This window comes from Chrysochloris asiatica, unplaced genomic scaffold (genome assembly GCF_000296735.1).
Source record: "Chrysochloris asiatica unplaced genomic scaffold, ChrAsi1.0 scaffold00278, whole genome shotgun sequence".
Taxonomy (NCBI): Eukaryota; Metazoa; Chordata; class Mammalia; order Afrosoricida; family Chrysochloridae; genus Chrysochloris; species Chrysochloris asiatica.
In genome coordinates, this window is record NW_006408796.1 from 2519699 (window position 1) to 2535665 (window position 15967).

General features: G+C 47.2%; 1 protein-coding gene across 1 annotated transcript in view; it reads left to right on the forward strand.

Moving 5' to 3' along the window:
- Nucleotides 1-15967, forward strand: part of MYO10 (myosin X) — a 119633-nt gene that overhangs the window by 70576 nt on the left and 33090 nt on the right. Inside the window, exons 13-19 of the mRNA XM_006874437.1 lie at nucleotides 2319-2425; nucleotides 3403-3633; nucleotides 4011-4056; nucleotides 5138-5989; nucleotides 7280-7403; nucleotides 9327-9570; nucleotides 12203-12298. Of these exons, the coding sequence (XP_006874499.1) occupies nucleotides 2319-2425; nucleotides 3403-3633; nucleotides 4011-4056; nucleotides 5138-5989; nucleotides 7280-7403; nucleotides 9327-9570; nucleotides 12203-12298 (1700 nt within the window). The remainder of the gene's footprint in view (nucleotides 1-2318; nucleotides 2426-3402; nucleotides 3634-4010; nucleotides 4057-5137; nucleotides 5990-7279; nucleotides 7404-9326; nucleotides 9571-12202; nucleotides 12299-15967) is intronic.

Genomic DNA, 15967 nt, shown 5'->3' on the forward strand with positions numbered 1-15967 from the left:
TGGGTTCCTCCCCCATTCATAGTGGACGGCATAACTCACGGGGTCACCGAGGGTGGTCTGCCATAGATGCAGTTGCCTGGAATTTTACTCCCTGCTCCTTATTTGGCCTTATTTCCTCCTTCAGACATTGCTTTAGACAGAAATTTTGACAGGAAACCTATTTGGCACCCTGGGTGGAGCCCTGGTTGTTGCCTGTTGATCTCCTCATTGTCACCCAATATAGAGTGTAGTGTTCCTGGTTCATAGGCCTCCCACCTTCTTCAGGAATGCATGCCCATCCTCATAGATAGTAATCACTGCCTTGGTGTTGTGATCCAGTCAGTCCCGACTCATACCAACCTTGAGGTTCAAGCCAACCTTTGGGTCCAGTGCATTATCCTGCAGTGCTACCCCGAGTCCAGTTACCCCCTTATGAGGATTAAATAACAGAACCCCAACAGTACAGTGTGCAGTGCTCCGCTGAGAAAGCGACAGGCTGGCAGTTTGAAACCCCATCCAGTGGTTCAGTGAAGCCCCAACAATCTGCTTCCACCAAGATTGCATCAGGAGAGCTCTCATTCGGTCCTGGCGAGAAGATGCTACACCTGAATTCAGGACATTCTGGCTCCAACGCCGCAACGCCGCACCCAAAAGTGAAGCTGCTCATTCCTCAGCCAATAACAATCTGCTTACTGAGCTCCAAAGAACCAACACTCTTTACTGCTCAAATTATGAAAACGAGGCCCAGGGAAGGCTTGAGACCTGGGTAGGATGAGTCCCTGGGAGGCACAAATGGGTGGTGTGCTCAGCTGTGGACTTTGTCTACACAGAGGTGCCTTGGAAGAAATGCGTGGCGATCTGCTTCCAAACAATCAGCCATTGAAAACCCTTTGGCGCACACTTCTGCTCTGACCCACATGGAGCCAACCATGAGTCAGTGTCACCTCCAGGGCAGCTAGTTGTTTGTTTGTTTGTTTATTATGATGGTTACATAGAAATAAAGACATAAACGTTGTCTCATTTAACTGTGGTGTGGAAAAGCAAGCTGTGAGCATAGGATTGTCACACAGATCCATTTAATCTCTGAGAATGAGGAGGCCTCCACTTCCGAGAGAGATTGCCGTGGATTGAGTTAGGGTTAAATGCGGTGGAGTCTGTTCCGGCCCATAGCAACCCTGTATAGGGTTTTCAAGGAGCAGCTGGGTGGGTTTGAACTGCAGACCTTGTGATGGCAGTCCAGTGTTTATCCTAAAGCACCACACCAGGACTCCATAGATTGAGATGAGCAGGGAAGTATTTAAGAAGAGAAAATCTGCTTTTAAAAAGTGGTAACCTTTAACTGGTGAGGAGTTGGACATAGAAGTCCATAAACACTGAATCCTCCACAGAAACCATTAGAATATAAATGTTATATTAATGTAAACATTAAAGCATTTCCAATGTTGTTCTGGAGGCCACTGAGTCATTTAGGCTCATAACAACCCCATGTGACAGAGCAGACATGCCCCATAGGGTTTCCTTGGCTGCCATCTTCGTGGATAAAAATCACCAGACCTTTCTCCCGCGGAACAATTGGGAGGGTTACAACAACCATCCTCTGTGTGCAGCTGAGCACTTAACTGCTGCACCACCAGGGCTGTGAACCTCAAGGTCGACAGTTTAAACTCACCAGTGGCACCTGGGAAACCCTATACAGGATTGCTGTGAGTTGGAACCGACTCAACGGCACTTAAAAACAATTCAGATCTTCTGTGTTAGCTGAACTGGCATCGACCTTATTCGAATTTCAGAATTGCATTCTTCGTTCTTGTTGCTGTAACATTGTATTATGGTTTGGGCGAAAGCTTACCGAATTACATTCTTAATTCCAATTTCTAGATGTGCGTTTAAGGTTTTAGAGCCAAGATGGAAACAAAAAATAGCCATAATCAATCAACAGACACCAAGAGGAAGACTTCCACATTTTAGACACATTTTAGACACTCTGTGGATTTCTCTCATTTTTGCTTCCTATTCAGACTCCTCATGTGGCCCTGAACATGAGCATTTGGGAACTTTCATAGAAATTTTAGTATTGTTTTTTGTCTGTAGAACCCAATAACAATAAAAAGTAGTATGTTTTTATTGTTCGTTACAAATGTGATTCTCATCTTCACAGATGAGACATTTTTAAACCCAAACAGCTGGTTTTTTACTTAAGTGAGTTTGAGAAGCATATTCTAGGAAGATGGCTATGTGTGTTGGGTGCAAATTTAGGAGTGCAGTACACACACACACACACACACAGCCCTCCTCTGAGCAGCCGGGCCCTCTGGTTCTCACCGTGGCCTTCTCCTTAGGTCTTCCTTCGCGAGTCCTTGGAGCAGAAGTTGGAGAAGCAGCGGGAGGAGGAGGTGACCAGGGCGGCTATGGTGATCCGAGCGCACTTCTTGGGCTACCTAGCGCGGTAAGACCCACAGCGGGCCCTCGAGGTGTCTCTGTCCTCTCTGAGTGTCTCCATGGGGCAGCATGAACCATGTACGTCCCATTCAGAGCAGGTGGTGGCCCCACCAGGCCTAGCTGGTGCCCAGTCAGCATGCGCTGGGTGAAGGTAGGAGGGGACGAGTCCATGTGTACCGTCTCACTTGGAACAATGACATTAGAGGACTCTGCTGAGAGGTTGAATTTGTTGGCCTAGTCCCTCTGCCTCGCTTGTGGAAGCCCACAGCCGCCCAACTTTGAGTATCTATCTCATTGAGTCCCCAGAGCCCATCACCCTATGTTTGCAGGAAGAGGCATTTTCTCAATACAGACATTTACGTTCTGGGGTCTGGGTTTTCTTATATATGTGGGAAAGTGGAATTAAAAGATTGTGGAATTTTTCCATACACTGGCCATCACCATAGATTGGCATGGATTCCATCCTAATTTAGGACTGCCCCATGTGTGTCAGAGTAGACCACTGCCCAGGCCATATCCTGTGGCTGTTCTTTTGGGTGAGGAGATTGCCAGACCTTTCTTCTGAGGTACCTCTGCATGGGTCCTAAACTCCAACATTTCAGTTAGCAGCCCAGCGCATCGGCCATGCGCACTACCCCGGGCTCCACGCACATGGGAGAATTTCTTAGATCTTTTTTGGCCCTGTTTACAATCCCTCTTCCTGCCAAGGCAACTCAAAGTAAGGATTAGGAGGTTATATGTTTATTTTGCCAAAATGACGATAGGGTTCTGGCTGTTGTGTTGTATTGTTTTCTTTCCTTGAGCTTTGTTTTGACTGAGGGGCCTGCTTGTTTGCCTGCCCCTGTAGTGAGTCTGAGAACATCTGGGCACAGCTGGGCTCCTCCTCTCTTGGTTTACAGGGCTCCTGTCAGCTCATCTGTACGGCCGAAGTTTTTACCTCAAGGCTTATTTCTGATTCCTTTTTGTTTTTCTTGGTGTTATTAGAAAGCAGTACAGGAAGATCCTTTGCTGCACTGTGATCATCCAGAAGAATTTCAGAGCCTTCCTTCAGAGGAGGAGATTTTTGCTCCTGAAAAAAGCCACCATCAGTTTCCAGAAGCAGCTGAGAGGTCAGCTTGCCCGGAAAGCATACAAGCAGCTGCTTGCTGAGAAACGGAACCGGGAAGCACAACAGATGCTAGCGGAAGAACAGAGGAAACGGGAGGAGGAAGAAAGGTATCGTTCATGCGTGGCTGCCATGAACTGGACTGACACCTTAGCCCAGTGCATGGACCTGAACCTACATTCTGAAACAGTCACTCCTGGTGCCTTGAATGCGACATTGTCTTGGCAGCACTGAAGATTCAGTGTTAAGTATTTTTATATGAAGAAGCTTCAGAAAGTTTGTGGGGAAATGCCATTGTCTTTTCCTTCCGTTTTTCCACAGACATTTTGAAGCTTCCTTGTATTCATGCACGGAATCAGAACCATGCCCAAAGAATCATGCTTTGTACATTGTCTTTTGCAAAACATTTTTTTTTTAAAAAAAAAACAAAGGATCCTCTCATAAGGAGTTGTTGATTTTCACTTTCTTTACCTTTTACTGTTTTTAGAGAAAAGAAGAGCATGCACCAAGAAGTGGAGATCTGCACCCAGCAGGTAAAGGGTGCTCTGCACCTTGGTGTCTCCTTGTTCCATGTCCTGCACGCTTCAGAGTGGTAGAGTGCTTAGCATATGAAGCTAGAGCATCAAGTCCAGCCAGAGGGGTGTGGAAGAAAGGCCTGGTACTTTGTTTCTGGAAAATCAGCCTTGGAAAGCCCTGTGGCGTACAGTTCTCCTCTGACACACGTGAGGTAGCCATGAGTCGGAGTAGACTCAATGGCTGTGAGGTTCCACTTAAAAATAGAAACTATACAGGAAGGTGGTATGTAAAGAAGAGCTGTCGAGGAAATGTGAACGATGCCATTTCTGTTACTTTTCCGTTGATTTCTGGGTCCAGTAAAGCTTCATGAATCTCTGGGATTTTCATGTCGGTCACTACAGTGTGTCACACTGTGACCACATATAGTCAGAGCTTTTCCTGTGCATTGTTAAGTCCCTGGATACTCCAAAAGGTTTGCACTTGACAACTAACCAAAGGAACCTTAGTGGTGCAGTGGGTTAAGTGTTGGAGTGTAAACTGCAAGGTCAGCAATTGAAGACCAACAGCCGTACGACAGGAGAAAGATGAGTCTGTGTACTACCAAAGGAACAGTTCTGCTCTGTTCTGTAGGATTTGGTTTGACTTTTGGTTACCTAAAGGTTGGAAGTTCTAACCCACCAGCAGCACCAAGGAAGAAAAGCCTGGCAATCTTCCCTTAGAAAGCCCCACGGCACACAGTTGTACCCGGCAACACACGGCATCTCAGGGAGTTAGAAAGTCCCACGGCACACAGTTGTACCCGGCAACACACGGTATCTCAGGGAGTTAGAAAGCCCCATGGTGCACAGTTGTACCTGGCAACACACGGTGTCTCAGGGAGTTAGAAAGCCCCACGGTGCACAGTTGTACCCGGCAATACACGGCGTCTCAGGGAGTTAGAAAGCCCCACGGCTCACAGTTGTACCCAGCAACACACAGCATCTCAGGGAGTTAGAATTGATTGGATGGTGGTTTTTCTCCATTGCAAATGAGCAGTGCCAGCTTGCTTTTCTCCTTGCAGTGAAACCTTCTCAGGTCTTCCTTTGCTTTTGTGTCCAGGAGGAGGCGACCCAGAAGCAGCAGGAGCTAGGAGCCTTGCAGCCGTGCAGGGCTCTGGAGAAGGAGACGGAGAACAAACAGGTAGAAGACATCCTGCGGCTGGAGAAGGAGATTGAGGACCTGCAGCGCATGAAGGAGCAGCAGGAGCTGTCGCTGACAGAGGCCTCACTGCAGAAACTGCAGCAGCTGCGCGACGAGGAGCTCAAGCGGCTGGAAGACGAGGCCTGCCGCGCTGCCCATGAGTTCCTAGAGTCTCTCAACTTCGATGAGATCGATGAGTGTGTGCGCAACATCGAGCGCTCCCTGTCAGTGGGCAGCGGCTTCAGCGAGCTGGCGGAGAGCGCAGGTGAGGAGAAGCCCAACTTCAACTTCAGCCAGCCCTACCCGGAGGAGGAAGTGGATGAGGGCTTCGAGGCAGACGACGATGCCTTCAAGGACTCCCCCAACCCCAGTGAGCATGGCCACTCGGACCAGAGGACCAGTGGCATCCGAACCAGCGACGACTCTTCCGAGGAAGACCCCTACATGAACGAAACCGTGGTGCCCACCAGCCCCAGCGCAGACAGCACTGTGCAACTCACCCCAGCCAGCCCAGACTCCATCAGCCTGCAAAACTCATCCAGCGGGGAGTCCACCTACTGCATGCCCCAGAGTCCTGGGGACCTGCCCTCCCTGGACGGGGACTATGACTGTGACCAGGACGATTACGAAGATGGCGCCATGACCTCCGGCAGCAGCGTGACCTTCTCCAATTCCTGCAGCAGCCAGTGGTCCCCAGACTACCGCTGCTCCGTGGGAACTTACAACAGCTCCAGCGCATACCGGTTCAGCTCTGAAGGAGCCCAGTCCTCGGTGAGTACCTGGACCTTCTTGGTTGCTGTTGTTGGCCATCAAGTTGATTCTGACTGCATATCTACCAGCAGTTTTGTAGGAGTAAAGACCTAGTGATCTGCTCCAGCAAAGATTACAGTAGGAAACATTACTGGGGCAGCTCTCTTCTGACCTACGGGGTCAGAGATGTCTTAATACTATTATTTATGGAAGCGGATTGCCACACCTTCCACTGAAGCCACTGTCTGCGTTCAAAATGTCAACCTCTCTGTTAGTAGCCAATCACAGACCACTGGCACCGTCCACTAAAATGGAAACTGTCCATAGTCCATGCCTCTGTCTCCTCATCCTTCAGATTAAGTCACACCCCAAAATCATACACATTCAAAATCATAACCTTGCAGAAAATTCAGAATGCCTTTCTTTCCAACAGCTTTGGCATTGCTAAGTGGAACTTTGATCTGCCTTTTGTAGATGGAACACAAGGGACCAGAACTGAGTTTTACCTAAGACCTTGGCAACCAGGCATTTCAATACGGAATTGAGCTGTATCTTTCATAGCATTACAACAGGTTAGGAAAGGAGACACACTCAGTAATTGGAACGAGAATTGCTGAGGGCATATTGGAGAAGTTTTTTGTGGGAACTTGACACTAATCTCCAGGGTGTATGCAAGTTTCTGGATGCGTTTAGTGGACTTGTATGTTTCCTTGAGTCAAACATGAACAGCTCCCTGACTTTGTAAAGAAATCTCTGGGTGGTGAAACAGTGAACACACTTAGCTGCTAATGGAAAGATTGGCCGTTGGAACCCACTCAGAGGTCCCTCCCAAGAAAGGCCTGGTAATCCACTTCCCCCCAAAACAAGCCACTGGTAACCCCAAGGAACAGCACAGTTCTGCTCTGATCCACACGTGGCTGCCAGACTCAGAATTAATTTAGCAGCTGATTTAGTTGACTTTGTAAGTCTTGCAGATATTGTTAACACAGTAATATAAAAAGAATTAATCCTTGCTTGGTTTGATTAAAACCATACTCTTTAGCATAAGGTATGTCTTTAGTTTTACAATAGGGGCTCTTTAGCTCTCAGTCTATCAATTCAACAGACCATGTGACCTTAAAAAGCTAACCGTTTGTCATTCTGGGTTCTTGTGAAAGCAGCCCACCCATTTTGCACGATTTTCAGTTGGGAGGTTGCTGCTTCTTCCGTAATTTTCACTTGTAAATGTGGACACAGGCTGAGCCGTTTCATGGCTTGCTTAATGCCCTGTTGGCTCACCCGTATTCTGTCTGTCGGTCTTGTCTTGTCCAGTTAGAAGACAGTGAAGAAGACTTCGACTCTCGGTTTGATACGGATGATGAGCTGTCTTACCGGCGGGATTCCGTATACAGTTGTGTCACGCTACCCTATTTCCACAGCTTCCTGTGCATGAAAGGTACCGCCTGCCACCGCCATAGAGCCTGGGGTGGGGACAGCAATGGAGAAGACAGGTCAAAGGGGAGCAGAGAGTCACCCTGAGTGCCTCTTAGCTGCTGCAGGTTGTTCATGGGTGAGCAGAGGGCCACATGGTGGCGGGGAGGGCATGCTCATTCCATAAAGAATGAAGGCTGATGCCCCAGAGTGATGACGCGTGTTAGGACAATGAATTCATGACCTCCAACCATGCTTTCTAGGAGCTCTGGCTGCAAACCCCTCAGCTGCTCACCATAGAACACGATTGGTGTTAAACTTTGAATGTATCATACTGCTTGGGGACCTTGAAACATACTCTTTTTTTGAAATGATTTAATTCAGACCCTCTTCCCACCCTTCAAGTCCTGGTGTGGTGCTGTAGGCTAAGCCCTGGCTACAAGGCTGGCAGTTCAATCCCACCAGCTGCTCCTTGGAAACCCTATACAGATTCGCTCTGAGTCAGAACTGACTTAACAGCTCTTAACAACATCAACAACCCAGCCTTGTTCATGTTCTTGAGTCTACCCTCAAAATCAGCATTAGACCCACCTAAGTAGAAATAATGAGAAACTATAATCACCAATATTTGTGTGTGGTTAAAAATACCAGGGGGCTTCAAAACTTGGGTGGAAAATCTTGTTGTCTATTCATTCCATTTCCCCATGAAGCCTCCTTATGTATGTCCAACAAGCCCACTGCCTTGAGTGGATTGTGACTCAGTGGATAATAAAACACTTGGCTAGTTGTACAGCTTTTCTATGTACCGTCCAGGAACATTGGTGATGTTCATCCTGGCATTCATACGACCAGCACCATGATCCTTTCCCAGATTAGCCCACCACCATTATCAGCAAGTCACCCTGGTAACCACTGACGAGCTTTGTATTGGGCTAGTTCATGGACGAGCAGTTTTAACCACGCTGTCCTTCCACTTAGCCTAAGGTTCTCAAGGCTCCTCTAGTTTTGATTGGCATTCGAGAGAGAGGATGTTCTTGTGCCTCTTTCGGCCCTGTGAACAGGGGAAGTCAAGAACTTGGGGACAAAGCTGGCAGGGGCACCCTCTCTAGGCAGTGTCTCTGGCCCTGCTACCTTCTTGTCTCCCTTGTTCCCGTTCCTGCTTTCTCCCATCTCCAAGGTTTGTTGGCTTCCTCACATCTGTTTCTTCATGCTCTTTAGACAACACCCATATGCACTTTTCTTTTTCTTTTTATTCTGTATGCTCTTTCTCAGTTTTTTTTCTGTTCTCCTTTGCTTTTCTCTCTTCTGTTGGCATGTTTCTTTTCATATTCATTTTACTTATACTTGTTATCTTTTATTTATGTTATTTATATGTATTTATGTGTATATATGGAGTCGCTGTAGGATCAGTCCTGACCTGCTAACTGCAAGGCTGGAGGTTCAAACCCACCAGTCGCTCCTTGGAAACCCTCTACATTGAAAGCGTTTTCAGATGAAAAACCTGAAAAGGCTGTATTGTGTCTTCCTGTGTACTTTTGGAGTTTATTTAGAGTTTATGGCCAAACTGAACATTCTTGTTTCCATAGTGACCAAATAGAGAAGGAAAAGTGTAAACTGCCTCTGGGGGTGTTTGGAACTAATTGTATCCCATACATACGGGAGCGGCTCTTGCCCCCCTGGCCCTTGGCTCATCCTTGGGTTAGAGGGTCACTCCTTTGCTGGCCTTTCTGCTAACTGCTCACAAAGCTGAGAGCCGCTTTGGATACAAGGAAGGGACGCCATTCTTGTGTCATTAAACAAGCTTGTGACATTCCCACTCTGAACCTAAGCTAGGAGGTCCCCCTTCATGGAGGGCCATTTCTTTATGCCTGCCTTAAATAACCCCACCTCATTGTCCAGGTTGGCTAATTTTGCTTCGCTCCTTCTCTGCCCGGTCTTGGGCTGACAGGTGGCTTGATGAACTCCTGGAAACGCCGCTGGTGCGTCCTCAAAGATGAGACCTTCCTGTGGTTCCGCTCCAAGCAGGAGGCCCTAAAGCAAGGATGGCTCCACAAAAAAGGTGGGGGCTCCTCCACACTGTCCCGGAGGAACTGGAAGAAGCGCTGGTTTGTCCTCCGGCAGTCCAAGCTGATGTACTTTGAAAACGACAGCGAGGAGAAGCTAAAGGGCACCGTGGAAGTGCGGACGGCCAAGTACGTTGGGACGCCTCAGGGTGGCCAGCTGGGTGGCTCTCACGGGCTGCCTGTGTGATTCGGGTTTAATAGGCGGCCACTCTGGTAATAGTAGCTGACTCTGTTGATTATGGGCTGGATTAATTAATGTCCTTGGAGGACAGGCTAGAGCTGCCTCAGACGGTTTTCCAGGCTGAACTCTTTACAGAAGCTAACCGTCAGGCCTTTTCTGCGTGGGTTCAGTTAGCAGCTGACCACTTAACTACTGGCCACCAGGCTCCCCGATGGAAACACGCATGTTCCTTTATGAGCTCCAACATTTCTATAAAGAGGAGCTTTCCTGGATCAGCCCAATGGTCCTCCATGGAGCAGTCTGCAGGAAAGGCAGGAGAGATGTTTGATTCTTTCCTGGTTTCCAGAAAAACGAGCTTTCTGGCAATGACAGCTTTAGGCACTTGGTTTTCCACGTGTCATTCTGAGCTCGCAGAATTTAGCTGATTTGTTTTTGTTGTTGTTAGGTGCCATCGAGTTAGTACGGACCCATAGCAACCTTATACACTGCAGAATGAAACACGGCCCAATCCTGGACCAACCTCACTATTGTTGTCACACTTGAGTCCATCGATGCTGCCACTTGGCCAATCCATCTTGTTGGGGATCTTCTTTTTCTCTGACCTTACCAAACATGATGTCCCTTTCCAGTGACTGGTCCCTCCTGACAACATGTCCAAAGTATGAGAGACAAAGTTTGGCCACCTTGGCCTCTATAGAGCACTCTAGCTACACTTCTTCCATAACGGATCTCTTGGTTCTTTTGGCAGCCCATGGCACTTTCAATATTCTCCTCCAACACCATAACTCAAAACTCCTAAGTCATTTTCCAATCACCCCAGGAGTTTTTGATTTGCTACCTCTCAGTTTTCGGGTATGGTGAGATATACCCTACCTCTGGCCTGAAGGGATGCCCCAGTACCTGTCTGTGTTTTACAGAACATTTTCCAGGATTCTGATGGGCAGCTGGGGTTCCCAAACACGGCCTGAGAGCTCAGTCATGACGTCTCACCCACTCATATTGTTGTTGTTAGGTGCCATGGAGTCAGTTCCAACTCAGAGCCACCTTGTATAGGGTTCCTAAGGAGGGATTGCTGAGTTTGAACTGCAGACCTTGTGATTAGCAGTCCAGTGCCTATCCTATAGAACCCCTACCCAATCTTTTTACCTACCTCTCCAAAAAAAAGAAAAGACCTTTTGCCATCTACGGGGACCACGTGTGTTAGAGTCTTCTTTACTGTCATCCTCATAGAAGCTGAGTGCACACGTTTCTTCTGTGACACCACGCGGTGGGCTTGAAGCACCAAGCTTTAATTAGCTGAGGGCAAGCATTTTGCACCACCCGGGGACCCAGGATTAGATTTCCAGGCAGAAATACAACTCCTCGGGTTTCCCTGGGTTCTCCTCATACCGGACGCTGTAGTGCCCAACACTTCCACACATCACTGACGATCCCATCATATCATGTTCCTGCTCAGGAAAACATCACACACACCACAATTCTGATTTAAGGATTTCCTTTTTTTTTTTTAAGATAATCATGTCTTATCTCAACAACCGTAGCTAAAAGGTTGCACAGTATTATTGATTTCTCTCTAACCAGTTAAAATGTTGTTTTATTGATAGAAAATGCTAACTATAAACTGAAACCCAAACTGTGTGCTTCAGTTTTCAAAACAAGCTGGCTTTATCCCCAAGACCCTTTTCCTCGTTGTATGTAATACCAGGTGTACTCTAATTCTGGTGTGGCTCTGTAAGATCAGCACTAGACTGTGAACCATAAGGTTGGCACTTCAAACCCACCAGCAGATCCTCAGAAACACTACACAGGATCACTATGAGTCGGAACCAACTCAGCAGTATTTAGCAATAACAACCTATTTTGAACTTTGTGAGTCAGTGGTGTATATTGGGATGAGACTCACACCCAACCTTGTTCCTTTCCCCAAAGTCCCTCAAGGTGAAGCCCCCAGGTGGCATCCACAGTTAAGTGCTTGGCTGATAACTGTAAGGTTGAAAGTTCAAGTTTACCCATAAGTGCTTTGGAAGAAAGGCTTGGCAGTCTTCTTCAGAAAATTGGCCATTGAAAACCCTCTGGAACCCAGTTCTACTCTGGCACACATGGAGACTCCATGGCGCCTGGGTTTTTTTTTATTGGACGGAGTAAGTCTGGAGTGTGAATTGTGGTTAGGCAGCTGTGATGAACTAGAGGGAGCATGCTCCAGTCACGGGCACCCTCAGACTTTCCTTCCTTGGCAGCTTGGTGAGGGGAGAGAAAGGAAAGTACTGGCAGGATTTCAGATCCTTACATGGGGGTGCAGTGTATGGGTGTGGGCCAGTGTGAGACGAGAGGCCCCTCCCTGGAGAAGTAAGGAGGTGCCCCCAGCACTTTCTGCCCACATTTCTCCAGACTAGAAAGCAGAGAGGATCTGGCTCCCCCTACTGGACACCAAATCTTCATGAAAGAAATCCCAAAGTTGGGTGTACTCTTTTGCAGTTAAAACTCTCCAGCTTACTTGCTTGTTTCTTGAAACGGCACTTCCCCGCCACGGTTAAGAGTTCCGGTTCCTGATTGGTGTTGGCTGCTTCTGTCCCTTTGCAGGGAGATCATCGATAACACCAACAAAGAGAATGGGATCGACATCATCATGGCTGACCGCACCTTCCACCTGATCGCCGAGTCCCCCGAAGATGCCAGGTGAGGGACCACGCCATCCTAAAGTCACACAAGTCACTGTATGTCCTTGGGGCTTTGAATGGTGCCATAGATTTTCTCGCTGGGTTTCCATGTTAGGATGGACAAAGAAATTAGAGTTTGTAGGCTTTACGGACACCTGTGTTCACATATAGTACGTGGTTCAGGATTTCCTCCTCAAATGCCATCCAAGCCCATGTTATCATGGTATGGACTTATACTTAAGTCACTGAAAGCATTACGTCAGCTATACAGCTACACCCAGCTGAAAGGCCATGCCTCCTTCTGGAAGCATCTTTGTTTTGAAAGTGAACAGTTTGTATTTGCTTAAAGGTCTGAACAAGCGAGAGCATTAACTAATAGCTGTTTCCATGAGTGATATTACTATGGTGTTTAGAGTGTTTTAAAGATCTCAGTAAGGAACCCTGGTGGCACAGTAGGTAGGGACTCAGCTACTGATCAAAAGGTTGGTGGTTCAAAACTGCCCAGCTGCTGCATAGGCAGTGGTCTGCTCCCATAAAGGCTGCAGCCTGCAGCACCCTAGGGAGCACATCTACTCTGTCGAGTGGGGTCCGTGAGTTCAAAGTAGCTGGATGGCACCTAATAACAACACCTAATTAAAAACAACAGAGGTCTTTATATTGAGGAAGTAAATAGGACAGTGTTGTTGTTAAGTGCTGTAGAGTCGGTTCTAACCCATAGTGACTCTCTATAGGGTTTTTTAAGGAGTAGCTGGTGAGCTTGAACCGTCAACCTTGAGTTTCAAACCAACTTTGCAGTTCAGCGCTTTTGCAGTCCACAGCGCCACACCTGGACTCCAAATAGGATAGCAGAGATCATTAACACATCTTGTTAAGTGCCCGTCGATTCTGACTCAGCAACCTTGTATAGGGTTTAGAGGAACGGCTGGTGGATTTGGCCCACTGACCTTATGGCTCAAACTGGCATTGCAGTTCTCCTCTAACTCCATACCAGGACTCCAACACTTAGCTAAAACTTGCTGTTTGTCAGCCACTCGTCCAAAATCCCATCCAGGGTCTCTATGAGTCGGAACCAACTTGCTGGCACCTAACAACAACAGTATTCCAGGCAGCTTTCTAAAGCAACTCAGTCACTCCTCACAACAAGTCCTTTGGGTAGGTGTTGTTATTACTCCACACACACAGTTTCCAAGTTACAAGGTTGACCTGAAGAGAAAGGAGACTGTAAAATGTAATGTCGTTACAAGCTCAAACCTGTTGAGTAGACACAGCCCCCTGCTGATGTTTGTATGTTGAGAAATTCAGATGAGATTTTTGCCTGAGTTCTGAGGACAGTGCTCTTCGTTACTGGGGCTGGAGTATTGACTAGGTTTATGGCCTCAAGTTTTCATCTTCTCTTGCTGATGAAGCCTCCAGATACAGCACAACATTAAGAAAAATCACTGTTTCCTGTAGTGAGATCACCACTGCCCTCCGTGTGTTGTATTGCGGTGGCTTGTGTGTTGCTATGATGCTAAAAACGATGCCACCAGTGTTTCAAATTCTAGCAGGGTCACTTGCGATGGACAGATTTCAGCAGAGCTTCCAGACTGACACTAGGAAAATAGAATAGGCAATCCACTTCTGAGGGATTGGTGGTTGGTGGTTATGTGCTGTGGAGTCCATTCCGACTCATAGCAATCCTGACAGGGTTTCCGAGGCTGTAAATCTTTAGGGGAGCAGAAAGCCTCCTCATCTTTCTCCCTCGGAACAGATGGTAGTTTCAAACTGCTGACCCTGAGGTTAGCAGCCTGATTCGTGACCTTTTAACATCAGTGAAACCTGGTCTGAATAGTGCTTGAAGATGAGCCCGTAAGGTTGAAAGGCACTCAGAACAGGACTGGGGAAGGGAGCTGACTTCTTTAAAGAGAGTGGTTCTTACTGAGAAGGGAGCAAAGTGTTTGAGACCTTCGTTTGCTGATGAGGCAAGACTCGAAATAAGAGTGAGCTCCAAGTATCCATTAATAATCAGAAGATGAGGGTGTAGAGTATGAGTCTAATTTGGAAGTCATCAAAAATGAAATGGAAGGAATAAAGAAAATAAAGGAATGACACCCTAGACATCAGTGAGCTAGAATGGGAAGTACTGGCTGATTTGAATTAGGCATTCATATGGTGTACTGTGCTGGGAACCACAGATTGGCACATCACAAGTGGATGCAGCACTCCAGAGAACCTGTTCTGTTTGCCCTTGCTCCACTGGGACCTTTGTAGGGTTATGTTGAAAGTGCTGTCACCCACACTGAGCAACTCCGAGATCCCCTTCCAACATAGGAGAGTCACATCCTCAGGTCTGGATTCATTTCTCAGAAATTGTTAGAACACTTAGGAGCCAGCCCCTGGGTGGGGCTAACAGTTAGCACCCGCTAAAACTATGTGGGACCATGTCTGACTTCCCCTTCCACCTTACCACCTTCTTTACCCTCTTCTGACACCGACCACCCCTCTCACAGCACTGTCTGCTTCATATCTGGGCTCGATGATCCATGACAATGACTACACAGAACTCAAATACTCACAACTAACTATGGGGTTTATTAGGGAAGTGAACAGGATACAATTCAGGATCAAAACCACCTCAGGACACAGCAGTTCTCCAGCCAGCAACTCCTCTGCTCTGCCAGACTGCAGGCACGCCTCACTCTTGTCTTCAGCCTCTCAGTCATGTGGCCCCTCGGCCTCTGCCCTGCTGAAGCTTGTGTTACAAAGCTCTTTTAGCCAGACTGTGAATGCACAAAGGGAACATTCTTCAAAGCAGTCTCCTGCACGTAGACACCCAGCTTTACTCAGTCCATGGACCTAGAGTCCAAAGCTGTTCCGTCTCTCCATGCCATCACCTCTGCCATTGTCGTTTCTCTACGTAGGGATCTCAAGTTTCACTCACGCTCTTCCTTCTTGATGGTCCTAGGATCTTCTGTCTCTGCTTCTGAGATGGCTCCTTCTAGACCTAGCTGGAAGGCAAAACTAACCAATCCCAGCTGTAGAGTCCTGTATACCTTATTTGCATGGTCCCAGAATAGACACTGAAACTTGCTCTCCAGTGTAGAGATGCTAAAGCAAGTGGAAGAAATGAGGAGGTACCAGATCTGAACAGAAAATTTCAAAAGTCAACTCAAGAAGACAGAGTAACATATTATAACAAAATGTGCCAAGATCTGGAGTGAGAAAACCAAAAAGGAAGAACATGCTCAGCATTTTTTAAGCTGGGGGAACTGAAGAAAAAATTCAAGCCTCAACTTTCGTTATTGAAGGATTTTCTGGGCAAATTATTGAATGATGCAGAAAGCATCCAAAGAAGATGAAAGGAATACACAGAGTCACTGTACCAAAAGGAAATGGTAGATGTTCAACCATTTCAAGCGGTAGCATATGATCAAGAGCCAGTGATACTGAAGGAAGAAGTCCAAGATGCATTGAAGGAATTGGCAAAGAACAAGGCACCAGGAATTGATGGAATAAAAATTGAAGTCTTTCAAGAAAGAGGCGGCACAAGAGGCACTCACTCATCTCTGACAAGAAATTTGGAAGACAACTATCTGGCCAACTGATTGGAAGAGATCCATATTTGTGCCCATTCCAAAGAGAGGAGACCCCCAACAGAATGTGGAAATTGTCAGGCAATCTCTTTGATATCCCATGTGAGTAAAGTTTT